This window comes from Ciconia boyciana, chromosome 1 (assembly GCF_034638445.1).
Source record: "Ciconia boyciana chromosome 1, ASM3463844v1, whole genome shotgun sequence".
NCBI lineage: Eukaryota > Metazoa > Chordata > Aves > Ciconiiformes > Ciconiidae > Ciconia > Ciconia boyciana.
The window spans coordinates 87,721,425-87,748,389 of record NC_132934.1 but is presented as its reverse complement, the minus strand read 5'-3'; the positions used below and the strand labels follow the sequence as shown (position 1 = coordinate 87,748,389).

The window sequence follows — 26,965 nt, the reverse complement described above, 5'->3', positions numbered from 1 at the left end:
TGGCGGCGCGGCCCCCGTCTGGGCATCGCCGCCGGCGGCGTGGGGCGTCCTCGCCGCTTCCAGCTGTGGGGAGGGCTCCGGCGGCCCCCCCCCCAGAGGCGGGCGCGGGTGACAGCGTGGCGGGCCCGGCCCCGGCGGCGGCCGCGGCCCGGGCCATCCGCCCCGCCTCTCCAATCCCGCGGCCGGGGCGGGGCGCCGGCCCAGCGGTGACATTGAGGGGCGCCCGGCAGGGCCGAGGCAGCGCCGCCGGGGCGGGAGGCCGCGCCATGTGGGGCCGCGCCGGTGAGTGAGTGAGTGAGTGAGTGAGTGCGTGCGTGCGTGAGTGCGTGCGTGAGTGAGTGCGTGCGTGCGTGCGTGCGTGCGTGCCCCGAGGCCGGGGGTGGGGGGAGCTGACCGACCTCTGCCGGGGCTGCCCGCGAGTTTGCCCTCTCCCCCGTAAGGCAGCGGGCGAAGTGGCGTTGTCAGCCCCGAGGCGGCCCGGCGGGCTCCCGGAGGTGCCGGGCCCCGCGCGGTGGGGAGTGCGGAGCGGGGATCCCCCGGGCGGCCCCGGCCCAGCTCCGGGCGGTGCGGCAGGGGCGAAGTGAAGCGATAGCGTCCGTGTTTGATGGGCATCAACGCTTGAAGCCTGGCGGCCTCCAAGCTGACTTGAAAAAAAATGAAAGGAATGGATTTGTGCCTTTTTTTCTTGCCTTCTCCGAAGATCTCGAAAAGGGTTTGGTTTCGGGGGGGGGGGAGGGTGTCGCTTATAAACGTAATTTTTTTTTTTCGGAGCTGGAACATATTATGCCTAGAAAATAAAGGGCAGCTGTTCCTCATAGGAGAGACATTTTCAGACAGCATAAAGAAGAAAAAAAGAACTCCATTTATATTTTTTAAAGCGCCCTTTTGCCGTTCAAAGTTGGTTTTTTTTTTTTCCCCTCAGAATTTTTTCATTATATTAATTAATGAATTAGAAGCTCTTTCTGGAGAGTATGTTTTCATATATAAGGTGCCCTGGCCTTTTCTAATACGCTGCAAAGTCAGCATCTCAGTACTGCAAGACTCTGCTTTTTCTTGACTCTGTCAAGACTGTGACTTGCCTTTGGGATGTGACAAGATTGGTAGAATGCTGGTGTGCAGTCCTTGAAATAGCACTGTCCAAAGTATACCTGAAGCATATGAATAGATCAGTTCCTTGAAATTGTGATGTGCATTGTGTATTAGAAATTGCTTGTAGGCTGTCGTCTTGTGTTCCCATTTTTCTGCATAAGGGTAATGGGCAAGCTCAAGTCATAGCTTGTAGAGTCAAGCTTTAATTTCTTTGGTAGACTCTGTTACAACCTAAATCTGGTGTTTCTTGCATAGTATTAGATTTGTACCTATTGTTTTTCTTTCTTTTTTCTCTTGTCTTAAAAAAAAAAACCCAACAAAACTTCCATTTAAAAGCTAGTATTCTCACTTTCTACTATTCTGAATTAGATTTGGCCCCTTTGCTTCCTCTGCTTTCTATTCCAGATAGGGCTGTTAAGCTGCTGGGAAGAAATATTCCCTCAGTTCTGAGGATGACTAAAGGAATGGATCTGAAGATAAGCAGAAGGCTTTGCATTAAACCGCGGGAAGAAAGTAAACTTCAGCCAAGAAGTAAGAGTTTTCAATAATGATCATGCTATGTTTCACAAAATACTTAGATATCCAGGCTGCAATCATCTGAACAGGAATTTAGCTGACATAGATGCTAATACCCCTGATTTTGTGAGAGGGAATTCTGACCTTTAGACTGAAAAACTGAGCATTAAATTTAGCAATAAAATCTTGGGTTTTAGCAGAGCCAGGGGTCAATATTTCTTCTTGTGACAATAACACAGTTTTTGTTTTGTACCAGGTCACTAGTATCTTATCTGACGTGCAGTCCTACGTTGAGGCTCTTCAGCCATGCTCTAGAACTGACTGTTCAACTCCAATGTAAACTATCGATGTTTAGGAATGTCGTATGAGCTAAAATACTTTTTCAGTTTTTCATAGCACAGCCAGCTCCAGCTGTTCACAAAATTGAACGTGCCCTGCAGGAGAGAGTCAGTCTGAATCGTTGGGCTTAGTTCATGTTTAAGGGTGGAGTTGTTCAGGTAAAGCTCAGGCCATGAAGCATTTTTTAACTATACGTGGGACAGTTATGATGCTCTAATCAGACTCCCTGTTTAACAGGTTCCCTTCATGGCCTACTAATGCTAGATCAAAAGGAGCATACAGATGTGAAACATTTTGCATACTTCTGTGTTAAAAACATAATGCAGCTGTACTGGGTAAGACCAAAGGTCTCCTTAACAGCGTCATGTCTCCTGTAGTGGCCGGTAAAGGAGGTCCCTTACATTTTTGTGAAGGCTAATAGGAATGTTGGCCAATAGCAAGGATATAAGGAAGAGTGTAGAAACAGGGCAAACATAGTGTTTCTCCCTAGACTGCTATCCCAGAGGTGGCATCTTTGTGTTTAATGGTCTTCCCTGGATTTTTCTTTCATAAATTTGCCCAGTCTCTTGAAGCTGGATGTATTTTTAGAATCCACATCTTCTGCGAAGGAATTCCTCAGCTGAAACATGCTGTGAGAAAACAAGTACAGTCTTGTATTTGTTTTTGAACCTGGTGCGCGCTATTTTCAATCTGATGTTCCTTTATTCAATACCCCTTCCAAAACAGGATCTGTTCATTATAACCCATGCTCCCAACGAATGTCACTTACAATTCTGGTGCCCTCTGTTGTGCTGAAGGGAGCTCCAGTTACTGCTTTTCCAGGCCAAAGGTCTCAGTCTATGATATTGTTTCTTATATGGTGGCCATTCCATACCTGTGGTCGTCCTTACCAATTTTCTCTCTACCCCTTCTATTTCAGCTGTTTCTGAGATGAGGGATCAGTATTTCACATGTTTTTCAAAATGCTGGAGTCATGGTTTTATGCAATGGCATAGTAACGCTTTTGTGTTGGTCTGTGTTTGCTATGATGATTGCTGATAACACTGTTTCCCTTTCTGACTATTAGTGAACATTTTGCCAAAAACTCTACGAAACCCCAGAGACTTACTTCTCAGCAATAATGGTTAGGTTAGAGCCTGTCTTCTGCATGTGAACTGGAGTTGCTTCCTGTTTATATACATGGGGTTTCACTGGCCCATCTCATTGACTCAGGATTCTGAAGCACTGTGGCTCTTCACGCTTAGCCCTCTTCTTTATGTTTCTGAGTAACTTAGTGTTGTCAGCAAACTGTCTATCCACCCTACTTCCTAGATAATTCGTAATTCCACGAGGCAGCACAGAGCCATACAGGATACCTCCCATTGTTGGGTTGGTGTGATGTTGTGTTGTGTTTTGTTTTGTTTTAAAAAGGAGGTGGGGGGTGGGAAAGCTGTCTACCTTTGCACTTTGTTTGTTAGATTTTAATGGTATGTTATGTGTGGAAACCTTCCCATATTACACTCTGATTACTTTTTTTATATGGAGTTGAAAGACTGAGCTGAAAATTAAGGGTCTAATCTTTGCCTATGGTCATCTGTTTGTTTATACTTCTAGATAAGATAAAATCTTACACTCCCTGGAAAAGTTAACATTCTGTGATGCAATGGTGTGGCATATGGGCTTTTCTGTAGCAGTTCCATTTGATTTATTTTATTTTTTAAACTAATTTAAATGTAATAGGAATACTATAATATCACAGCAGCTTAGGAAGCTTAAATGCTGGAGCAGGTTCCGCAAATTTAGAGCTACAGATACAGAGGTTGATTTGCCTTTCTTTATATGGCTTCAGTTTAATCCATATTTACAGGTTTGTTAATCTGACTGTGATACACTTTTTGTTCCCTAACCAACTCTAGCAATCGTACTTAAAATTCCGCATTGCTCACCCTAACTGGTTTCATTACAGCTGTGGCAATTCATCTTCTCTGACTGTTGGTTTTGGTGGTTTTGTTTGTCTCTGTGTGTGTGTGTTTGGTGTTGTTTGTTTGTTTGTTTGTTTTGTTTTTTAGGTCGGTCTCCTTTGAGGGTGCCTGGACACAAGCCTACAGACTGGGAGAAAAGATTTTTGTTGTGGGCAGGCCATTTCAAAAAAACAGAGGATATACCAGAAACTGTCTCGTAAGTGCCAGTTTTGAAGCTGTAGGCATTGTCTACACAGCAATAAGTCTACACAGAATAACTGTTCTTAAATGGAATGAGTTTTCACAGCTGAAAAATCTTACACTGCTGTTTGCTGTATTGTCTTGTAGATGAGATGACCTGAGCAATTCTGTATTGCTGAGATAATACATCCCTTTTGATTTTTTTCTGAGGGGATGACCAGCATCTATCAGTTGTTTCATTAGAAAAACATAAAAAAATCAGTTAATTTTTACTCTTCTCTCCCAATCAAAAAAAGCTTTTTGCAAATACTAGTGTGAGCTTTTTCTAGTGTTTTTCTTTATATGCCAGTCTCCCATTGTGTGAAACTTAATGATACAGCTATAAAATAACTAAAACTCATTTAAAATATTTAGTAATGAATGTCTAGAGGGCATGGGCCAGCTTTCTTTACTCTTGGAATTTAAATTAACAAACAGTGGAAAGGCTCCCTAACAAAAAATATATATAGTCAAAATTTCAGAGTCCAAATGCCAACGCTTTGCCCTGTGTGAAAAGTAGAAAATAAAACTAGATGTTCCAGTTTGCCTATCTAAAATGAAGATCCAAACTTAACAACAACAACAAAAGGCAATATTAGTTTAAAAAACATTCCTGGTGGTAGTATGGTTAACTTTTAAAACATGCTTGTAATGCTTTTAAATATATGTATTTATTTAAATTAAAAAGGTACAGTAAATCTTGTACTACTTGGGTGAGCAAACTATGTAGCTGCCCTCTAAAGATACTCTATTTGTTTGGATGCACAGTATGGGAATTGAAAATCCACCCATGTATCTAAGTTTTTTCCTAATGTATCACAATGGATAAATATTGTTAAAAATTCTTCAATTTTGTATGGAATAATTTTTCTTAAAATTACATTTGAAATACATAAAGGCATAAATTATTAAAAGTTATTAAATTATGTCAGTTCATATATTTTTGCATACCAAACGTGGGTTTAAGAAAACAGAGTTAGCAGAGTGATTGAAGTCATTTCAATGGTTTATTGAAAGGACAAATCAACTTCTGATAAAAGCTGACCATTTTTGCAAGTGCGTAGGGAATTCTTGTTTTTAATTAGGCAAATAGTTCAGCCAAAGCTGAGAAGACAATTGAGAACTATAAAAGCACAAAAGCTTGTTTTCTTGTTCTAAGCTGAATTAAGAGTGGGTTGTAAGGGTTTGTGATATAACTCAGTAATCTTGCAAGATGTGGTGATCAGAAGTAACTAATTTATTAAACAAATGTTAATCTTAGCCACTGAATTGATTTAAAATGCAAATTGCATTCAGATAACTACCTTTTCCTCTCGTATATTCTAACACGACCAAGGTACTTCTAAAATTAACTAATAAAGTTTTTAAATCCTACTTCTGTGCATTTCAGCTTAATTGCAACTTAATTGCAGCAAAAACAAGTAACCTGGAAGCAAAATTTAACTATGAGCTTCATGGTAGATGGACGTGTTCCCTATGATCAGAAATCTTGTACTCAGATCAATACTCTGAAACTGTGATCAAATCACTCTTGCCCTCCTCTTCAAAAACAAGAACAAAACTCTCTTCAGTTCTCAGGCCCTGTGTGATTTACCATGTTAAACTGTGGTGGACCCTTCAGTATCTTTTTTCCTCCAAGTATAATGGTCAAAATGTGGTAAAAGATTCCATATTCACTCATGTTTGCATACAGTGATAATTTCCCAGTTCCATTAAATCCACTATCCATGTTAGTTTGGGGTATAATTACCTAGTTTGATGCATTTATTCTTTCATCACATGATGTTGATGCTTTTCTGGTCATCTGTAACTTTATAATATGCCAAATTTAATCAGTGAGACTATTAGATCTCCTTGAGAAGGGAGTCAGCTGCTCTAAATTTGGCAAGGAGAGTTAAATATATAGGATATAGGTCTTTGGTTATTGTGGAAAGCACATCTAAAAGCATTATGCTTCATTGGCCCTTCTTGCATTGGTATCTGTAATAAGAACTTTAAATTTGCTGTAACTGGGATGTCATTTGGGTAGAATGATCTTCAGAGTTTAACCCAACTTACAATAAATTACTTTTTGTTTTAACTCATCACATGTACAGCTGGAAGGATACAGTGATACTCTTCTTGTGGAAGCTTTCTGGTTTTTAAAAGATAACAGTAGGCTAGGCAACAGGTTTCCCAAAGGAGCGCGGTATAGCTACTGGTGTGGCTAGATAAACCCCTGAAATAAATAAAAAAACAAACACCAAAAACCCCAAAACAAAACAAAACAAAACCAGATTTAAAGGAGTCCTCTGTCCAAAGCTGATGTTGGAAAGCTTACAAGCATCCATGCCTCCTTAGTTTCTTAGGAAAACAGATTACCGTAAGACTACTTACTCTAGCAGGAGGGAAGTGGTAACCACCGGTCTTTTACCAAGTCCTATTCAGAATTTCTGAGGACTATTACATTCAGGAGCCAGTGTGTAATCTATAGCACTATCAAATCCTGTAGCAGAGGATTATTAGTAAATGCATCCCTCTCCTTTTCCTGTTCTCCCCATAGTGAACGTACATGTTAAATACTGCAGCCTTCCTCCTCTGCGTTGCAGTCAAGTGGTCTAGAAAGGCAGCATTGTTTCTTAACAATTAAAGGAACAAAAGTTAAAAATGTTGGGTTTGTTTCCAACTTTGAGAGGAACTCCTTTGTGACCAAGTACGTCCCAAGGTAGCTGGGGATCAGCCTTTCCATTCTTGTAAAACCTTTTTGTGAAAAGAGCCAAGTACAGTTAGCATTATACCAGATTACATAGATAGCATGCCAGGAGAAATCAAACAATTAGCCAAATGGTTTATTTGGGTCTCTGATAATGAGTCTGTTCTTTTATTATTATTTCTTGAGGATCGAAACAATCAGAGCAGCAAAGACCACACTGCGTGTTAAGTTCAGCTATGTAATGATGGCCTTGACAATATTGGGATGCGTAGTCATGGTAATTAAAGGGAAGCAGGTAAGCACAGATTTTTGTCTGGTGAGTGCAAATCCATCTTCACATAAACTCTTCAATTTCTCCTATGGATTGTTAGTACCGTTTTGTTTTTTGTTTTGTTTTGTTTTTTTTCCCCCCATTTTATCACTGAACAAAAATTAAAAATAAGTCCTCCTAGTTCCCCAGAAGTGACCCTCACTGATTAATTTCCAAGTCAGAAAAGGGTGACGTCACTGTTAAGACTGCATATGCTTTCTTTAAAAGGGAAAAAAAAAGTCTTTTTTTCTCAGTGGAGTACTTAATTTTAGCTTGCGCTGTTTTAACTCTTATTTTGCTGACAGGCTGTGAGAGTTTGAAAGGAAGGAGCACCTTCCGTCACGAGGATCTGGTAGGCACGTAAATGCTCCTTGGGCCAATGGGTTCCATACAGTTCACTGTAGGGACCTATACAAACACCTCTCTGCATGCTGCAACACTCATAGAATCAATATAATGGAAATAGCAAATGAGTATGTTTCTCCACAAACAGCCTTGAGAATTCTCAAAGTCTTTTTAAACAGTGGGGAGATGGTCAGTAATAATTCTGTGCTCTTTTAATTGCATTAGAAAATAGTCCTCCTTTAGTGTGGATGGAACAACTTTTCTCAAATTATTATTGTTTGTTGAATTGAAAAACTATGTCATAGAAAAGCTCCCAAGTCCTGTAGATTATGAGTATCCTTCACTTCCATAGAATTTGGCAAGATATCGAAGAAGTTCAGTACATGGCAGAACTAGGTCTATGACTAAATTTGCATCATATGAAGTGAGGAAGTGTAAAGTTTAAGATTCCAAGTGCAGCAAAGGATAGTCATGCCTTAATTTTATGTGTTTTTTAACATAGCTGGTGAACTATTAATTTTGTGGTATTTCTGCAAAGAAGCAAGGAGCACTTCTTGTGTACGGAAGCCAAGCTAAAGCCTCTTAGCAGCATTAGTCTCAAAGTCAAGGAATGTGAATATAATCTGTGCAGCTTATTGCCATGTTGCTTTTCATAAAAAGCATGGTGGTAATGGAAACAGTTCACTACGTTCTTTTAAGGATGATTGGAAGCGGAAAACGCTGAGCTTAAAGCATCTACACGGGCAGAACCTTATTTGTATGCTGCCTTTCTCTGAAGCAGTTCTTCTGATGAAAATGTTCGGGTCTTGTTTCTATAAACTACTAAGTATTCTAGAGAAACCTTAAAACTAGTAACAGGGTCTCAATCCCAGCACTGTGAACTATTGAAGGGTCAAGTGACATTTCTGCTTGTCAGCATTCCCCTATCAAAATGAAAAGGATGCAGCACTCTGAAACAAAACACTGGAAAGGTTCTTCCCCAGCTTTAGCAGAAGAGATCAAACACTGACAATTCCCAGAGCATTCTCCTCTTACATTGGAGTAATATAAATACAAACACTGGAAAGAGAGGAGGACAGCTGCTTTGGGACCCTTGTTTTCACAGCAGCTGGAATCTATTATGTTTAACTTCTGTTCCCAGTACCTCTGACTTCTGAAGACAAGAAATTAGTATTAAATACTGGCCAGAAGCACAGAATATATTTGCTAGTGCCTTAACAAAAAGGTTTAATTTATTCCCAGAGGAGTAATGAGTTTAAGCCAACATAGTCTATGGATGCTTTATTTTAACCCTCTCTCTTCCTGGTGTTAAAGCTGACAGAACTCTGTCTCGGTAAGGACAGGCCAGCTATTTTGTAAACTACTGATTCAAGTTTCATCTCTGTAGTCCCTTAGGTGATGCTTTCTGCTCTTGCTTTGTTATTATGTTGTAGGCTGTAAAAAGGCATGAATCTCTTACAAGCATAAACTTGGAGAAGAAAGCTCAATGGAGAGAGGAAGCTACTCAGAGTACATCTGCTAAACCTTAGAGGAGGAAATTAAGAGATCAAGGACTGGGGAAGAAAAGCTGATGTCCTTTTCAGCACTGGAAGGAGGATACAGTCACATCTTTCCTGTATGTTAGTTCTGCACTCTCATGTTCAAGAAAGAATGAATATATTACCCTGTAATCATTAAAACCAGAAATACCTATTTTCTTTTCCTAACAACCTCTCCTTTCCTCCAAATGGTCTTCTTCACAGTTAGTGAAACAGGACAAGTGAACAAACTGTATAGACAGAATAGTTGTTTCCCACATGTGCTATGCACAAGACTAAGCATCTTTTAAAAGACTGCAGGAGCTGTACCTGCATTCATGGTACCAGTCTCCTTTACAAAGTCTTATGCTCGCTCTTACCACTTACGAGAAGATAACTGGGACACAAAAGGACAGCCCATTCAGTTTCCACTTGTATGAACAAAATACCTTTGCTGGGCAGTCATCCGCTATCACTGACTATTTCAGGTCCCTTCAAGAAGAATGGTGCTATATGTATTCTATATTGTTACAGGCTGCCTAAAGTATTCCGTATGTTCCTCTTTGTGTAAGAGAGAACAATTATTAGGGGAGTCCTTGAGTCAGGAATAATTGTATGACCTGCATTAACATCATCAAAATGATAAGAAGTTATTAGAAAGTCCGCTTACCTGTTCAAGGTCCAATGTATTCTGGTTGCATTTGTTTAAGTAAGTAAAGGATTACTTTTTGTGAAGAACTGCCTGCCTTTGATAAAAACAGAAGGGGGAGTGATAGTGAAATGGCATTCCAGAGAACCAGAGTGTTGCAGATGACAACCTAATGGTTTTTACACCAGAGCTGGTAGTGAGATGAGAGAATGTCCAAGCCAAGGGAAGAGAGATGAGTATTTCGAGGAATACTGAGCAACAGCTTCAACCTGTGCTATCAGATTTACTATTTAGAGGCACATGAGTATGAGAAAGTTAATCAGGCATTCCTGCTCTCTGCTGCTGAGCTCTTTTTTCCAAACCTCATTTGGATTTGCATTTTCCCCCCCTTCAAATTGTCATCTGTGCTTTCCTGATACTAGCTCACTTAAAGATCCTCTGCCTCAAGTTTTAGAAGCAGCAGACCCAGTAATGCCTGCAAAGAGCAACTCCCAACAGTCCTATTTCTGGCATTCATCCCAGAAGAGTCAGACACTGTTCATGCTGAACAGCCCTGTGCAACTGGAGGCCAGTATTTTTCCTCCTCCTTTCAGTTCGTTTGGAAGGAAGTGTAGATTGGGACTGTCAGGACTGCCTGAAACTGTGTTACTTCCCAGGACTGGCTGCTAACTGGCCACTGGGGACACCACAAACAGAAGAGGTAAATGTGTTTGACAGATTTAGTTTATGAACTTCCTGATAGTGGGCGGCAGATTTTTTTTAAAAAAACCTTTTTCCTGATACTTTTTTTCCTAGTACTTTTCTTGTAGTGCTAAAAATTAGTGCTATTGCTGAAAAAAATTTAAAACCCCTACTAAAAAATGCAGGGTAAATCTTGTCTTTATACCTGGAAGAGAGAAGCAATAAGATATCTAGTGCAGTCTTCTCTAGTACTTTGTCCTTTCCTCAAGAGCTAGAAAATAACTGCTGCAGCCCACCTTTTTATGAATTGCATTCCTGGGTACCACTTGTATTGATGAGATGTAACCAAACAAGCTGTGCAGTCATTCCACTCCTAGTGTGATGGCTTCCAAGAAAGCACTTCTAACAACAGACAGTGGTTAAAAAACAGCACACGTTTCTCGTCTAAGCAGCCAATCTAGCCAACCGGAGAACTTAATACACCTATTATCTCCTGATTAGCTTGTAGCTTTAGCCTACAGCCTTTTAACAGTGCCTGATGGAGAAGAACATACTAAGCCCTTAGAACAGTTTTTAATTTTCTTTCTCCGCTTTGGCTTGGTCTGCAACACCATTCACATTTATTCAAAAAAGTCAAATTATCAGTCTTATACCATAATCCATATTGCTGTACCTGTTCCAGAGGCAAGAGGTACTTCCCAATGCAATGATCAATCTGACAACTTGGAACACTGCCTCAAAAGTGCATGCAGGAGCCCCATGGACATGGCCACAGCAGTACACAAAGAGGTCCTGTTTATTTTCTTACTAAGACTCAGGCATGTGAAGAAAGACCTTCATCTCTACTCGCTAAAATTGGCATGGGAACCTACTAATGATGTGTTGTGCCAATCCCAGAAGCAAAAAAATCATACAGGAAGACATGGGGAATTACTTAAAGCTGGCACAGAGGTAAAATAGCTGTTCTGGAAATCCTCATGGAAAGCACAGAGGTGCATCACCAGGAGCACTGTCACATTTAGGACTGCATGGTGGGATTTGGTTCTTAACAGTCTCAGTGCTGATAGTTACAGAAATGCAGGTTCAAGAACATGTAGGTCTTCTGGGGTCAGTGCCTTCCTCCTCTCCCTTAAGACTAAGCAAAGGGACTTTGACCACCAGTAGTCGGTCAGTGTCAAGGAACCAACACAGGAATTTAAGAACTGGCTGAAGTCTCTAGGCAGCAGTTCCCTCAAGTTATTGTTTGCGTGTGTGCTGTCTTTCCAGGAGCCCCAAGCACTGGTCTTGGCTTAGTTGTTAGTGAGCTTTCAATAATGTTCTGCCCCATCATCTGTTGCATCCTGAATCCAAGAGAGTGACCCTGCCTGCCGTGTTCCCTGCCACCAGGAACTTTACCAATAGAAAGAATGATAACTCCTGTTTGCTGCCTCAACAAATACACAACACTTAAAAGGCATTACAGGTCTGTGGACAGGATGGCTAGATAACAATTCCTGGTAGTCCTGCATCTTCCTTTCTCTAACGCCCAGTTTAAAATTAGACATTGTTAAAACCTTAGTGTAGTAGTTTCACCTCATTAGTGGTGCTGCAAGAAGAACTCAGAGATTGCTGGTTCTCATTAATCTTTTCACCTTACCAGCTTGTGGGGCTTTTGGAAGGTGCTTAGATTGGATCTCCACAAGCAGACAGAAACAAATGCATTAATTTCAATTTTCAGGATAAGGCAAGAAGAAAATACATGAGTGTCATGGTTTAGCCCCAGCCAGCAACTAAGCACCAGACAGCCGCTCGCTCGCTCCCGCTCCGGTGGGATGGGGGAGAGAATCGGAAGAGCAAAAGTAAGAAAACTCATGGGTTACAACAATTTAAAGGTATATCCATTACAATGTCCACTCCTGGTCCTTTTGGGCCAGGGTATAGGGTTTAACATTGCAATAAACTCCTCCCCTTGCTCCTAGCCTGGCTAGCAACAAGGGGTTCCTGCTATAGTAAGTCCCACAACATGCAACTCAAATCACGGGATACAACAATTTAAAGGTATTTCCATTACAATCTCCACCCCTGGTCCCTTTGGACCAGACCATCAGGTTTAACATCCTCCCCTTGCCCCTGCTCCAGCTTGGACTTATCCACAGAATGTAGTACCTTCAGAAGTAAACTTGCTCCAACATGGCCTCATGCACAGCCACTGATGCTTCGAAGTGTACCTGCTGCAGCATGGACTTTATCCACAGCCACAGATGCTTTGAGGTGCACCTGCTGCAGCATGGACTTCATCCACAGCCACAGATGCTTCGAGGTGCACCTTATCCAGCGTGGACTTATCCTTGGGCCACAATCCCTTCAGAGGTATACCTGCTGTGGCACGGACATAACCATGGCCACAGACATTTCAAGATATACCTGCTCTGGCACGGGCTAATCCATGGGCACAGACGCTTCGGGGTGTCCTGCTCCCATGTGGATTCATCCACAGGTCACAGTCCCTTCGACTCGAGTTCACACCGGAGTTCCAGCCTGTCCAGTACAGCAGCACAGAAACAGCAGCGATGCCCTGGCCATCTGCCAGCCCAGGTGGAAGGCCATTGCTGTTATGAACATGTTCCCAAGCACAGGAGAGTAAGATGATAAGCAGTACAGCAGCACGGCAAGCAGTGAAAGCAAAAAGCAGCCACTAACGAGCCCTAGACTCTAACATACAGTAAGGCAAGCAAGTCTATGGCAAGCACAGAAGCCTGCTGATTAATAGCTAAGCAGCCATAACAGCTATAAATTCTATCTGGCACATTCCAATCAACTCTGTCATTATCTCAAACCCTTTGAGCCCCACGTTGGGCACCAAAAAGGACTGTCGTGGTTTAGCCCCAGCCGGCAGCTAAGCACCACGCAGCCGCTCACTCACTCCCCCCCCCGGTGGGATGGGGGAGAGAATCGGAAGAGCAAAAGTAAGAAAACTCGTGGGTTGAGATAAGAACAGTTTAATAATTGGAACAAAATAATAGTAATAATAATAATTAATTATAATGAGAAGGAAAACAACGAGAGAGAGAGAGAGAGAGAAACAAAACCCAAGGGGGGGGGGAAGGGAAAATAATAATAATAATAATAATAATAATAATAATAATAAATAATGATACAACCGCTTACCACCCACTGACCGATGCCCAGCCAGTCCCCGAGCAGCGATTGCTACCCCCCGGCCAACTCCCCCAGTTTATATACTGGGCATGACATCATATGATATGGAATAGCCCTTTGGTCAGTTTGGATCAACTATCCTGGCTGTGCCCCCTCCCATTTCTTGGGCCCCTGGCAGAGCATGGGGAGCTGAAGAAAAAGAAGTCCTTGACCAATGTAAATACCGCTTAGCGACAGCCAAAACATCAGCATGTTATCAATATTATTCTCATACTAAAATCCAAAGCACAGCACTATACCCGCTACTAGGAAGAAAATTAACTCTATCCCAGCCGAAACCAGGACAATGAGATCACTTTTCTGGCAGAGCTAAGAGAAGAACCCAAGAACCCCAACAGCTCCCTGGCCTATCCTCTACACATGAGACCATGCTGCCTCCTACTGACACACAAAACAAGAACAGATCATTCAAAACACAGTGTGACCTTCATGAAAGGGGAAGCTACAGGCATTCTCTGACATAGTTCTTGTTTGAGCAGCAGCACATCCTTCAGGAAAGCAGAGAATACTGTTTTCAGTGTTTCTAGCAGGGGATGTAACCCTTGTTACTCTCATGTCAGTCTAAAAAAGTGCCTCGTTTCTCACCTGAATGGAACTTGCAACCTTTTTAGTCATTGCTGTTCCCAATTTTTTAGCATCCCTCTTTAACTGCTGATAGCAACACTGAGAGTCTTCCTATAAAAAAGTTTCACCAATGCCAAATACAAAGTTAATATAAATTCCCCATTTCTACTAAAGATTTCTTTATGTACCTGTGAGCATTACACTAGCCACACAGAATTGTGTTAGGAAGTAGTGTTCAAGCAATAATGTATAATGATCCTCATACTCTTTCAGCAACACTTTTCCTCCAAAACACAGTCCTTCACCTGTGGCCTGAATGTTATTTATTAGATGGGTAATGTTACACTACACGTTTGGTTCTATTAAAATGCAAATAGTTTACTTGCCCTTGGCTTACCAAGTAATTCTAATCAGTCTGTATCAGTGAGCTGTTCCTTTCATAATTCACAAGTCTGATCTCCCTTCCATACTCATACAATTTGCAGCCTTTGTCAGAAGTAGATTTTGTTTCTTTTCAACCTATTAATAAGGCTAAGCAAAGCAAGGCCAAGAACTGGTTGCTGGAAGATCCTGATGGAAATGCACTCAATTAAGCACCATTTAAAATTAAATTGAGACCTATGAGTTAGCCACATTTTAATCCATTTAATGTGTGCCATGTTGATTTTAGTATAGTTTTATTTTTCACTCAAAATATTACGCCGTACCAGTTAAGTGCCTTACACAGTCTAAGTATATATGACAACAATATTACCTATGTCAACCAGGCCTGTCACTTCAAACAAACATACCAGGTTTAAAGATTTATACTTATCTGCTCTGAATTCACATATCCACAGCAAAGTAACAAACACTGGCCAGGCTCCTTACACAGGAAAGCACACCATTCAGCTTAAATAGACTCTTTTTTTAATTCACTCATTTTGAGGCAATTGTCATTATTTTCTTGGAGGGCAGGGGAGGGAAATGCCCATGCACAACGTTGTTTTCACTAGCCTGGAAGAGAAAACACATATATATAGATATGTGTATATATATACACACATATATGTATGTGTGTGTATATATACGTGTGTGTGTACATATACACAGAATATACATATATGAATATACAGAATATATGCACACACACGTTGCTCAGATTTGTTTACAAAATATGTAGCATTTTTATACCATTCAATAAGAGGTACATGATTTTAAACAAATCTTATAGAAATGACGTTATTGGAAATTTACACGTAAAAAAATCCAGCACAAAAATATCCAAAAGCTAAAACAAGATTTTGCTACTAATCAGTGCTTCTATCACCCTTCAAGAAAAGAGAAACACAGTTATTTATGTGTGATGTAAAGGCAACATTGAGGGGTTTTTTGCTTTTTTTAAATTAACCACCAGATATAACCCCCTAAAATTACAAAGAATCGAAGTCCATTTACAGATCAAGTGCAGTAAACTAAATGTTTCTTCAGCACAAAGCAGCACTAGAGAAAATAACTGGGAGAGGGAAGGTGGAGGCCAGCTGGCTTAGCTAGGGAGGCAGCAGGTGGCTTCTGCAGTGGCCACACAGGTCAGAGTCTCCATCCTGACTCACAGACAGAACTGAAGACTGTATTTAAATAATGGTCACACAGCGCTGATGTTCAGGCCTTTGCCTAGCTTATTTCAGCAGTTTGACAAGTGATTTATATGTTTTTATTATTCTGTATCCAATGGGCTGGTTTTGCTTTTGCAGTGGCTTGTCACTGAGAGAAGTCATAAGGAAGATTTTGCAGACAGTTTGGCCACTAACATTTACCACACGTACATGACACTGCAGTTGTCAGTGGCGATTTTGAAATGTTTACACTGGACAAATGTGTGTTCCGAGCATCCAAAATGGCTTGAAAGAACATACAATGCAGGGGGGAGTGGATGGCCTGGAGAATCCATTGCCTTTACAGAAATGGAACTGCCACTTCCAATCACATGACATTTCCCCAGTTGTGTGAAGAGTTTGGTGTCAACATCAGCTGAACTCAGTGAGGAGTGGCTGGCCTTTGCATCATGTCTGTGATCCAGGCAGGTTGAGGAGCCAAGAACATGCTGCTAGCACAAGGGCAGTCTACAGCTGCGGATGACAGCTGTCATGCAGTCAGCAATGCCTTATAGATGTCACCTGTAGGAACCATGCCTTCCATGCTAATTCACCTGAAGTCCCATAAACAGCAAAAGGAAAAAATGAAATGAAAGGGCCAGGTGGATCCAGGTGTCATATTACTATCCTTTGAATGTAGTGTCATTTTAGTTGTTAAATAAGGGGCTTGACCAGAAGGACTCTATTTTATCAGGTGAGCTGGAGAGGAAGCTCTTGTCTTGTGAAAATGAAAAGGAGATCTAACGCTCCTTGTGCTAAGTTTTACAAATTAAGATTTCTGTATTCAGAAGGTAATTTTTCAGAAGATAAATCTGTTCAAGTCACACCGTGTAAACATGTAAAGAGGCAGACAGGAATTTTTCAGCCATAACTATAATACCAAGGACCAGACTCTGGAGCATGATGTCAGGAAGGGCTTGGTTTTTAAAGAAGGCCCAGCTGGATCACACTGTGCTGGCAAGCAGAAGTGGGGGCAGCTTCTCCATTCTAGAAGCTGGTTTGGAAAGTCATTTCTGGGGAGGTGGTAAGAGTGACCTATTCACAGGCTCTTTTTTTGTGGATGGAGAGGAAAGACTGGGAAGGTACACAAATCTCCACCATGGTCTGCAATCCAGCTTGAGAGCTCAGTGTTGAGAAGGGATGGGGCCAGATGTTTTCAGTATTCTTAAGAACCAGAAAACATGTCCATTGCAGCCTGTTGTTGCAGGGGATAGAGAACTTATTCCATTACTTGTAACAGGTTCTATACGCCAATAACCCCAGCTGGCGCACAGAGCAAAGTAGATACATTGCATGTGAAGATTTAATGCATCTCACAGCCATCCAAAGAGGCATCCAGGAAAGAGTATGGGGAATTAATTCAGCTATGTTCTCAGAAAGTCTGAATGCCTCCCTGGACTGTAGGCACACACTGTAGCAAATACATGAGAAAGGAAGCCTTATCTTGGATGCCAGGAGTGTGGGGGGCTAGTGGAGGAGGGATTATTTTCCTGTAATAGGAGCAGGGAATATCTCAAAGTATAGAAAGGTGCCTCAACTCAATGAAGATGACAGTGGAGAGGTTCAGAATGTAGAGGAGAAAGGTGATTCTGGCGACCACTTGCCAAGGAGGGGGCATCCTGCCATGGAGAGCCAAAAGTTTTCCAGACGTATGTAAAAGCATGTGCACAACGCAAGCAAATGAGCGCAAACAGGCTTATGGAAAACATTGAGAGAATCACTCCACGGGTGGCTTGTGGCTTGACAACAGGATTGGCTAGAGGAGCACACAGCACAGGGGCACCTCAGAGCTGGAAGCCTTCCATGGGAGCCTCACTCTGCTGGAAGATGTACTGTTGCTGGCTGATATCCACCTGTGGGGCAATGCTGCTGTCTTTCATCCTCTGTTCCACAGTAGTGCTCAATCAGATCAAAGGCCTTCTGATAAATCTCTTGATTCTCATGGCTCTGCAGGAATTCAATCTTGTCCAGGACTGCAGAGAAAAGAAGTACATAAAAGTTACAGCTTGGTGAAAGCATATGACTGTGATCATTTGTTGTGACTGTTCGATCTGTTGTGACTGTGAACAGCTGTTGTGACAAGCTGTCTTCTGTTGTTACTGGAAATACACTCTAAAACACTGTAAGGGTCTCTTGCATCAAACACCACATCAAAAAAATTGCAGCTTCCAGCTTGCTATCATGCAAACTTTTAAAGCATCTTTAACAGTAACTCTGCAGCCTATGGAAGGCTGATCAATACTGCAATCTTACTAACACTGCCTCCTATTTTTAGGATCATTGACCCAGAGATCTCAGTGTGTTACTCAGGCCAGCTAACTCCATTGGTCTACCTGTGAAGTGCTATTCTCATTTTTCAGACAGGAAAAACAGTGCTTGAGGTAACTTAACATTCATGTTACTACGCAGAAGTTTGATTTTGCTGTCTTTTACATATTAATGCAAAACACTCCAACGATCAACTCCAGTGTGGAGGTGCTGTACAGAGGCTAATGCAAGTGTCTTGTTTTGGAAGTCAATTCCTTGCTTGGTATCAGCCAAACAAAATTCCGCCGCATGCATTTCTATAAAGCAGCGTCTTTCTGTATGCCACTATTGCTACAGCTACCCAGAGCAAGTGTTTGAAAATAACTGTTTCCTAATCAGATTATTCCAATCAGTTTTCAGCTGGTTAGGGTTAATGTAAATACATACGTGTAGTTTCCAACTAAAAGTCTGCAACGGTAAAAAAAAGAGTGGAGGTCCTCACCTGCACACCAGTAACCACTTCCACATAACAAATTGCATTTGGTCCACAACTATGATTGGGTCTAATTCCTTCAGTGAGGTATTTTTACAGGCAGCTAAACGAGACAGTTATGCCTATATTCAGATGGAGACAATAGCAGAGCTGGAGATAAAACCCAGAAACACTTTTCTCTTCAAGCCCTACTTTAAACGCTAGCAGGCTAAGATATCTCTGCACCACGCATACCTCACAATTTATAAATGAAACGTTCGCCATCTTCAGGAAAATTGGACATTTCTGTCACTAGCAAAAGCTTAATGCAGCTACAGGAAACCACTGGCATCAGTGCTAACTTTGGTGCCAACTCTGGGCTTCAGAATGGAGATAGGGTGGGGCAGGTCTTCCCCCCACCCCTTTTAAATAAAACTGACAGCAGTGTTGCCATAAAACGTTTGTCACTGGTGGCCTGCAGCATGTTGTTAAGGCTGCAGTGTCGCTTAAGTCATATCTGAGCTGGCTTTAAATTAATTAAGCTTAAGGGCATGATTAGCTTTTTCAGACAGTACAGAGGCAGTATGGACAGCAAAGCATACCTGGAAAAACCTGTAGATGCTCATCTAATCAGCCTGCATTGAGCTGTATTGTGGTGACTAGACCTCCAAGAATACACAAGCCGTATTGCATTTATGCTGATGCAATCTAGAGGACTAAAATCCTGAAGCAGAGATTAAAAAGGGAGCTGCAGCTGGTACCAGGTATTTGCAAAAATCCTTTTCGCATTTAGAGAGGGAAAGAGGTTCTCTATACAGTATTGAAAGCTCTGAAAAGCTACAACAAGTGAGAAAAGGATGCTAGACGTAAAATGCTGCAGTGACAGAATACAGCCACCTCAGAATTTAAGCTCAGTGTTCAGATCACTTTATAACAAGACAGTGTCTGGGGCCACCAATCCAGAGGGTGATCTACCCACTCTATTGACGCAGGAGAGCGACGGCAAGCCTGCCCTTTGCACCAGGGGAGCATCAGTCCAGGCCCACAGAAGCTCCATCAAGAAAAGGTTCAGCTTCTACAGCCCCACCCTCCTCTGGCCTCTGCTTGCTCAGAAGCATGATCAGTACCAAACACAACCAAATTTGAAAGACTCATCCCTGTGACATTGTTAGAGGCCCAGCAAAGCTTTTCAGACAGGCCACCACAGAAAAGTCTACAGAGTCCTTAGCCACTGGGCAAGGCAGAGAAAGGGATCTATGCAGGGAGTAGTCCACAGTCCTTCCTCCCCCCTAAATCAGATGGTTTTCTTTCCTTTGCAGTGCAGCTGAAAAGCTTTGATTTCTGCATCCAGAACTGGGAAAATGACTGATCTGAAACATTTCCCTCAGCACTGCCCTCACGTATTTCTAATTAACCTGCCTCATAAGGCACCGGTCCCACACCTCCACTGCAGGACTGTCTGTTGGGACAGAACATCATCACTATTTTAAATGACTGAGTACCTTCCAGCTTCTGTCGTTTACCACTTCTTCAACATTCAGCTCCGACTGCATCAATTTCAACTGCAGAGAGTAACAGATAAAGAGGTTATTGTCAAACAGGCCTCCCTGCAGCCTTCAGTATTTGCTACCATTGCACCTTTCTACATCACAACCCCAGTACCAGGTGCACATCCCCTCCGATGGTGCAAACTGAAGGGCACGATCCGTAATCTTCCTGAAAGTCTGGCCCTTCCATTCAGCCAAAACTTGGGGCAGACTGAAGTCTGCAGGGGCACGGTGAAGGCAGACTCGCAATGCAAGCCTGGCAGAAGTAGCTCCTGATTACTAATGCTCCGTTCTTAAATATTGCCCATCAAGATTTGCTAGCAATTAACTGATTAACGTTAATGGCTTCGCAGACAAAAATAACTACGCCTAATTCAAGCACTTGTCATGGAGAATGCCAGTGCTGGGGTTACCTCTGCAGCCTTGAGTTGTCATTCTTCCACACATACATTATTAGAGTCACATAGGGAGCTGGCAGCAAAGATAGGACTGAACACACAGGTCTCAGATTCTGGATTTAGAATTAAGATCATAAAGAGATCCCCTCCGCTTCCTTTGCTGTCTACTCTGTGCACTGACCAAAAAAAAGGTCTACAAGAACAGATCACATATGTTCATGCTATCTGAACCAGTTAATACGTTACGTGATCACAGTAGGACAAATCAGGTTTACACGGATGCAAAAGCTCCGGCAAGAACTACCACAATACACAGTTCTTGAGCACTCACTCGACCCATGAGAAGTGTAAGAATCTCTTTGTTTCACACCTATTAGAAACTCCAAGGGGCACGTGTGACAGTTGTGTTCAGGAGACCTGTGGTAATTTGACCCTGCCATGAGGCCCTGAAGCAACAGTAGGAGATATAAGAACCATCTGCCATTTTCCCCTACGTTTAGGATGTATTTTTGTGGAGTCTTTAACACAACAGACTAAGGATCAGAGTTTATCCATCTTAAATACATAGTTCCAATTGGAGAGCTGGTGAACAGGTGCAAGCTAAGACAGCAATCCCACCAAAAACCTTCCAAGTAAGATGTCCAGACACACACAGCTAATACAGTTGTTGGATTAACTTTCACCTACTCAACAGGACCCCAAACGGTTTGAAATAACAATCCAGCATCAACAGAGTGACTAGATGACCAGGATTAGTCTCTATAAAATAACCACTCAGAAGACCTTTAGCAGTTCAAAGAAACGTTTTTCCTGCTGGAGGATGTAAATAGGTTCACAATCATCTGGACTGTCAAATTAATTGCCATTGACACCAAGGCTAAGCAAAACTACTACTTTAGCCTTTTCCTTAGAGTTGCAGACCTGAACAGCAAGAAAGTGTTAACCAACATGACTATACAAGGGGGTTTTTTTGTTGTTTTTAAAAAATACTCTGACATTTTAAGAAGCCTTACTAATTCGATTGATAAAGCTAATAATCATTATGCTGTATGTTTTGTGCTCACCAAGCTCACAAAGCTCAACAGTGTTTTGTGCTCACCATGTGCCCACCAAGCCCCTTTCCATCATTTACCAGCAGTCCTGGCTAAGTGGGGAGGTCCCAGTTGACTGGAGATTAGCAAATGTGACACCCATCTTCAAGAAGGGCCAGAAGGAGGACGTGGGGAACTACAGGCCTGTCAGCCTGACCTCGGTACCGGGGAAGCTGATGGAGCAGATCATCCTGAGTGCCATCACACAGCACGTGGAGGATAACCAAGGGATCAAGCCCAGCCAGCATGGGTTCAGGAAAGGCAGGTCCTGCTTGACCAACCTGATCTCCTTCTACGACAAGGTGACCCGCCTAGTGGATGAGGGAAAGGCTGTGGATGTTGTCTATTTAGACTTCAGTAAAGCCTTTGACACGGTTTCCCACAGCATTCTCCTGGAGAAACTGGCTGCTCATGGCTTTGATGGGTGTACTCTTTGCTGGGTAAAGAACTGGCTGGATGGCTGGGCCCAAAGAGTGGTGGTGAATGGAGTTTACTCCAGTTGGCGGCCGGTCACAAGCGGTGTTCCCCAGCGCTCTGTGTTGGGGCCAGTTCTGTTTAATATCTTTACCAATGATCTGGACGAAGGGATTGAGTGCACCCTCAGTAAGTTTGCAGATGACACCAAGTTGTGCGGGAGTGTTGATCTGCTTCAGGGTAGGAAGGCTCTACAGAGGGACCTGGACAGGCTGGATCGATGGGCCGAGGTCAATTGTATGGGGTTCAACAAGGCTAAGTGCAAGGTCCTGCACCTGCGCCACAGCAACCCCATGCAACGCTACAGGCTTGGAGAAGAGTGGCTGGAAAGCTGGCTGGCAGAGAAGGACCTGGGGGTGTTGGTTGACAGCCGCCTGAATATGAGCCAGCAGTGTGCCCAGGTGGCCAAGAAAGCCAATGGCATCCTGGCTTGTATCAAAAATAGCGTGGCCAGCAGGACTAGGGAAGTGATCGTGCCCCTGTACTCAGCACTGGTGAGGCCGCACCTCGAATACTGTGTTCAGTTTTGGGCCTCTCACTACAAGAGAGACATTGAGGTGCTGGAGTGTGTCCAGAGAAGGGCAACGAAGCTGGTGAAGGGTCTAGAGCAGAAGTCTTATGAGGAGCGGCTGAGGGAACTGGGGTTGTTTAGCCTGGAGAAAAGGAGGCTGAGGGAAGACCTTCTCGCTCTCTACAACTACCTGAAAGGAGGTTGTAGAGAGGTGGGGGTCGGTCTCTTCTCTCAGGTAACAAGTGATAGGACGAGAGGAAATGGCCTCAAGTTGCACCAGGGGAGGTTTAGACTGGATATTAGGAAATTTTACTTCACTGAAAGGGTTATCAAGCGTTGGAACAGGCTGCCCAGGGAAGTGGTTGAGTCGCCATCCCTGGAAGTATTTAAAAGACGTTTGGATGAGGTGCTTAGGGACATGGTATAGTGGTGGTCTTGGTAGCGTTAGGTTAATGGTTGGACTCGATGATCTTAAAGGTCTTTTCCAACCTATACGATTCTGTGATTCTGTGATTTTGGATTTCCAGAATTTATTTGGTTGGATAGTTTATGACACTTCATTCAAGTAAACTAAGATGATAACAAATTAATACAATAATCAAATGATGTTTTAATGTAAATGGACTAAAAGAACTGGCTGCTAGACTGACACTACTCCAAGTTTTCTTACTCAGTGACCCAGAAGTCCTCCAATTTGTACCATTAGCAGGATGAGAGAAACACAAATAACAAGAGAAAACAGATCTGTATTGCAACCAGGTGAATATATATTTGAAATGCATAATCTTAAACATAGGATGTGTTCTCAAGACAGCTTATTTGAGTTCTAGAAAAAACACCAACCCTCACAGAGAACCAAAAAAAAAAAGCAGGGGGACAACACCTCATAAAGTACAAGTGCAAATTTGAGGTCACCTCATCAAAAGATTTCTGGGATGTTTCCAAATCATGGATTGCTTTTAGCATTTGAAATCACCTCCAATTATTAAACATTATCATTGTGATCATCCTAGTGAGTGATGGGTTTTGGGCTCAGTAAGTAAACAATTTAAAGAATTGGCTGTGCAAACAAAATTTGTAGAAAATACTAAGCTACCATTCTAGTTTTCCAAACTGGTATGGATTCTTGTTAGCAGTTCCGTAAGTGAGGCTTTAAGAATAAAACCACTCACCTGCCACCTGGTTCTGCAAATCTGAGTTCACGACAGAGCACTTCTCTGAAAAGCACATGAACAAACAGTTTGCTCACTCAATGTCTGGGAAAAATCAGGTGCTTGAGTTCAAATCATCTCCTGAGGAAGCCCTTTAACTACAACTGCATCAGCATTCAACTGCTCTTTGAAACAGGGGTTACAACAGGCTCCTCTTGGAAGTACAGGGGCAAGTGGTTTTGAGGAAGTTCAGCACTGCAAAAGCAAAATTCAGGACCAATCTCTTCAAGTGTTACAGTACTGCAGCAGGGAAAGCTGTACCCAGGATATACGACCCTATATGTACCCAGGATATACGACACCATATATGTACCTGTGGTGGGATGTCTGGCTGTTATGAGAAGAACTCACCGTTACATTGGGAACTCAAAAGTGTGGTTAAGGCAGTCCTCAATAGAGGAAGGCTCACTAAACTGCTGAACACAACAGACACACCTAGCCAGTGTATGCAAAAAAACCAATAAGCAAGCAGTCTTATTTGATATGTGCTGCAAGCTTATGGTGTGGAAAAAAAATGTAAAGTGATCACGAGCCACACAGAGCAGGTCTGGAAGAGAAATCAATGGAACAGTTCACATCCCTGCTTATCTCCACTCCTAGAGCTACACATGCAGTATCCTTTCCCCTACAAAGGAGGCCCTGGAATGGGGGCAAGAGCTTCAGTGGGGTTCCCTTCTCCACTTCTGATACTCCATCTAGATCACCTCTGTTCACGCCTGGTGAAGTACACTTTCCATCCAGAGGCCACAAGGTTGAGAGGGCGCTTGCTCATTAAAATTCCTTATGCAAACCGAGAAGTCTCTCTCACACTATCACAAGATATTGAAAAAATTAATCCAAGAAATACTAAACAACAACAAAGTTGGTTAAGTGGAATTCAAGGTTGCCTGGCAGCTCCTTGTAGAGGACAGGAACTCCAATTAACACACCGAGTGAGAACGATGCTTCCCAGGGTGATGATGAAAAGGGACAGCTTTAAGGCTGCGTAACTGTGTGGCGCAAGAGACATACACAAAAGCCATATTTCATTATCTTCTGGTGTTTGCATCTTGGCACCCATACTTGCCGTTTGCAGGTATACTCGTTTTACAAGATCTCAAAAAGGCAAAATGAACCTTCAGGCATTTTGAGAGGACTAAGCAAGCTGCAGGTAAGTTGTACACTAAGTGGTGTTAGTGAAGCTTAGAGTCCACTGTGGGGAAGTATACGTTTTTCTACAGCATTTGTGCAATGGGATCTCAGAAAATGCTCCACTTGCAGGATAAAAGCAGCTCTGTCTTGTGGGCTAGGGGAAATGGTTCTCACAAACCCAGCCAACAAGAACCTTGGAAAAGACTGGCCGAGTCAGGACCCACTTCAGGTTCTCACCATCACACCGGTCTTTCCATTTGGGAAAGATACCCTCTTCTTCCTCTCTAAGTGATCTCTAAAAAGCACCACCACTCACCTTTGTCTGCTCTTTCCTGAGTTGCTTTAATAATGCTATGTCATCCTGGGCCTTTTCCCTCTCTTCTCTGAGAGTCTTCATTACACTGGAAGTCTGAGCGATGCAGTTTTTGATGACTCTCTCTCTGCTGGTGTGAGCATCCATCAGCTAAGTAGGGAGAGAAAGAAAGTCACAACAATTAGTTCAGCAGAGAATAAAAGCCTCTGAGTTACAAGTTTAAGAGAGACTTTCCGAAGTCAAGGTGCTGCTGTGCCTATAGAAATCCCTTTGACTCTATAATCCCCATGTTGGAAGCAACGCTGCTTTGAGCAGCAGCTACCAACTTGATCAAAAGTCAAAGATATACATGAGCAGGAGTCTTGCAAAGTAGTGCAAAAGTGTGCTAGCACCCGTTTTTAAAAGAAGCGGACTGGGCTAACGCCATCCACTGAAGCCTGAAGCACGCCTCGAAGAATCGGTATTGCAGACAAGGAAGTTCCACGCGTGGCTTTAAACTGAAGTAGCTGTTCTCTACGCAGCTAAACCACGCGTATGTAAGTCGATCGTGCCGGTTATGGATACATAAAGCACGATATATCAAGGCAGTGGTTTCCCTAGAAACTGAAGATGCTCTACTGGCCACTGCACCTAATAACACATCAGGGAGTGAGCTGAAAGTCAAAGGAGCGCACACTCACAGACTGGTACAGCTCTTTACACGTCTGGCCGGCATCAATTTTCCCCACAAAGGAAGCTGTTGGAATCGTAGTGTTTAATTCGTGGACGATTCTGTCATCAATCGTCCTCATCACCCTGAGCAACTCCTGTATTAAAAATAAAATAAAATAAAAATCTTTGCTTCTATCTCTGAGAAAAGCTTACTGCAAAAAATTTTGTAAATCTTTTAATAGAAAATTAATCAGATTGCTTACAAACAGCAAAAACCCCCACCAAACGAACAATTTCTGCACGCAGGAGTATGTGCTGCAAACCAACTAGTTTCCTTAGCAGCAAAGGCCAGAGGGAGGGAGAGAACTAGTCAGCGCTGAGTAACGAACATCCCCCCGAAGCCCGCTGGCCCTGCCCGCCCCAGCAGCCGGGCCCTACTCGCAGCGGTTCCCTGCGAGAGAGGCCGGAGAGCCGCTGTCCAAAGCCCCATCCCCTCCCGTTAACGTTTCCAGGCGGGAAACCAGGCACAACCTGCAGCAAAAGCGCAAACTTCGAATAAAAACCACCTTTTTTAGGGCAAGCTGTTTAAGAAACGCGGCAGGTTCCACGACCTCAGCCGACCTGGACGCTGCTCACACCGCCGAAGATATATGTGGTATTTCACGCTTCATTAAACAAGGTGAAGGTGTCCACGGAGCTCCCTCCGCCCACGGAGGCTCCCACGCCGCGGGCTCCCCCTCCCGGGAAGGAGGGGGGACCTCGGGAGGGGGATCCCCTGCCCCGCTCCCTCCCAGAGAGCACCGCGCTCCTGCCGCTGGAGGCGAGGGGAAGGCCGGACCCTGCCGCCGCCGCCGCCGCACCCCGACCGTTGCGGGGAGGGGTGACCTCGCCTCCCCCCCCCGGGGCGCACGCTCCCTCGGGGCCGCGCGGCGCTGCGAGGAGGCGGCGGGAGCGCGCCGGGCGCCGGCGCGGGGAGGCGGCGGGAGCGCCCCCTCCGCCCTCGGGCCACCCCCCGCCCCAAGCGGGTTACCTGGAACTCGGCGAAGTCCTCGCAGCTCGCCGCTCCGCTGGGCGCCGCCATACTGGAAAGGCCGAGGGCCGAGGCGGCGGCCAATCCAGCGGGGAGGCGGGATGACGCGCGGGGCGGGGCGGGGCGGGGCGGGGCGAGGCGGGCCCTGCCTGGGGGCGGCCCCTGGCGGCGCGGC

The 26,965-nt window shown here is 43.5% G+C and overlaps 2 protein-coding genes across 7 annotated transcripts; one reads left to right on the top strand and one right to left on the bottom strand.

The window, feature by feature from the left end:
- The first annotated feature begins 12 nt into the window (after window positions 1-12).
- FAM162A (family with sequence similarity 162 member A) lies at window positions 13-9,879 on the top strand. 2 transcript variants are annotated; one of them, XM_072880685.1, is made up of 6 exons: window positions 13-282; window positions 1,495-1,620; window positions 3,993-4,101; window positions 7,003-7,111; window positions 7,432-7,478; window positions 8,905-9,879. In XM_072880685.1, exons 1-5 carry the CDS (start codon window positions 267-269, stop codon window positions 7,444-7,446), a joined length of 375 nt encoding a protein of 124 aa, XP_072736786.1. In that variant the 5' UTR covers window positions 13-266; the 3' UTR covers window positions 7,447-7,478; window positions 8,905-9,879. The 2 variants fall into 2 exon arrangements, with proteins under 2 accessions (XP_072736786.1, XP_072736779.1); XM_072880678.1 differs by lacking the exon at window positions 7,432-7,478 and having other exon boundaries at window positions 15-282; window positions 8,905-9,717.
- A 3,498-nt stretch (window positions 9,880-13,377) lies between these two features.
- Window positions 13,378-26,949, bottom strand: LOC140660115 (protein MIX23-like). Of its 5 annotated transcripts, XR_012045343.1 has the most exons (6): window positions 26,791-26,949; window positions 25,790-25,915; window positions 25,113-25,259; window positions 19,936-19,995; window positions 17,568-17,687; window positions 13,388-15,076 (listed from the first exon to the last, which is right to left on the bottom strand). XR_012045343.1 is itself a non-coding variant. In XM_072880653.1 (5 exons), exons 2-5 carry the CDS (start codon window positions 25,898-25,900, stop codon window positions 17,619-17,621), a joined length of 387 nt encoding a protein of 128 aa, XP_072736754.1. In that variant the 5' UTR covers window positions 25,901-25,915; window positions 26,382-26,707; the 3' UTR covers window positions 13,379-17,618. The 5 variants fall into 5 exon arrangements, 4 of the variants coding, with proteins under 4 accessions (XP_072736735.1, XP_072736754.1, XP_072736744.1 ...); XM_072880653.1 differs by lacking the exon at window positions 26,791-26,949 and adding an exon at window positions 26,382-26,707 and having other exon boundaries at window positions 13,379-17,687; XM_072880643.1 differs by lacking the exon at window positions 26,791-26,949 and adding an exon at window positions 26,327-26,706 and having other exon boundaries at window positions 13,379-17,687.
- Between the last annotated feature and the right edge of the window lie 16 nt (window positions 26,950-26,965).

Bases quoted from the DNA above. Each gene is read 5' to 3' on its own strand.
- FAM162A (XM_072880678.1), top strand. The intron at 1,621-3,992 runs GTAAGAGTTTTC...TTTGTTTTTTAG, and splicing joins AAGTAAACTTCAGCCAAGAA to GTCGGTCTCCTTTGAGGGTG. The intron at 4,102-7,002 runs GTAAGTGCCAGT...TTATTTCTTGAG, and splicing joins GATATACCAGAAACTGTCTC to GATCGAAACAATCAGAGCAG.
- LOC140660115 (XM_072880625.1), bottom strand. From the start codon at position 26,841: ATGGCGGCGCCCAGCGGAGCGGCGAGCTGCGAGGACTTCGCCGAGTTC. The intron at 25,260-25,789 runs GTGAGTGTGCGC...CTCCCTACTTAG, and splicing joins GTAAAGAGCTGTACCAGTCT to CTGATGGATGCTCACACCAG. The intron at 17,688-19,935 runs GTACTCAGTCAT...TTTTCTCTGCAG, and splicing joins TAAACGACAGAAGCTGGAAG to TCCTGGACAAGATTGAATTC.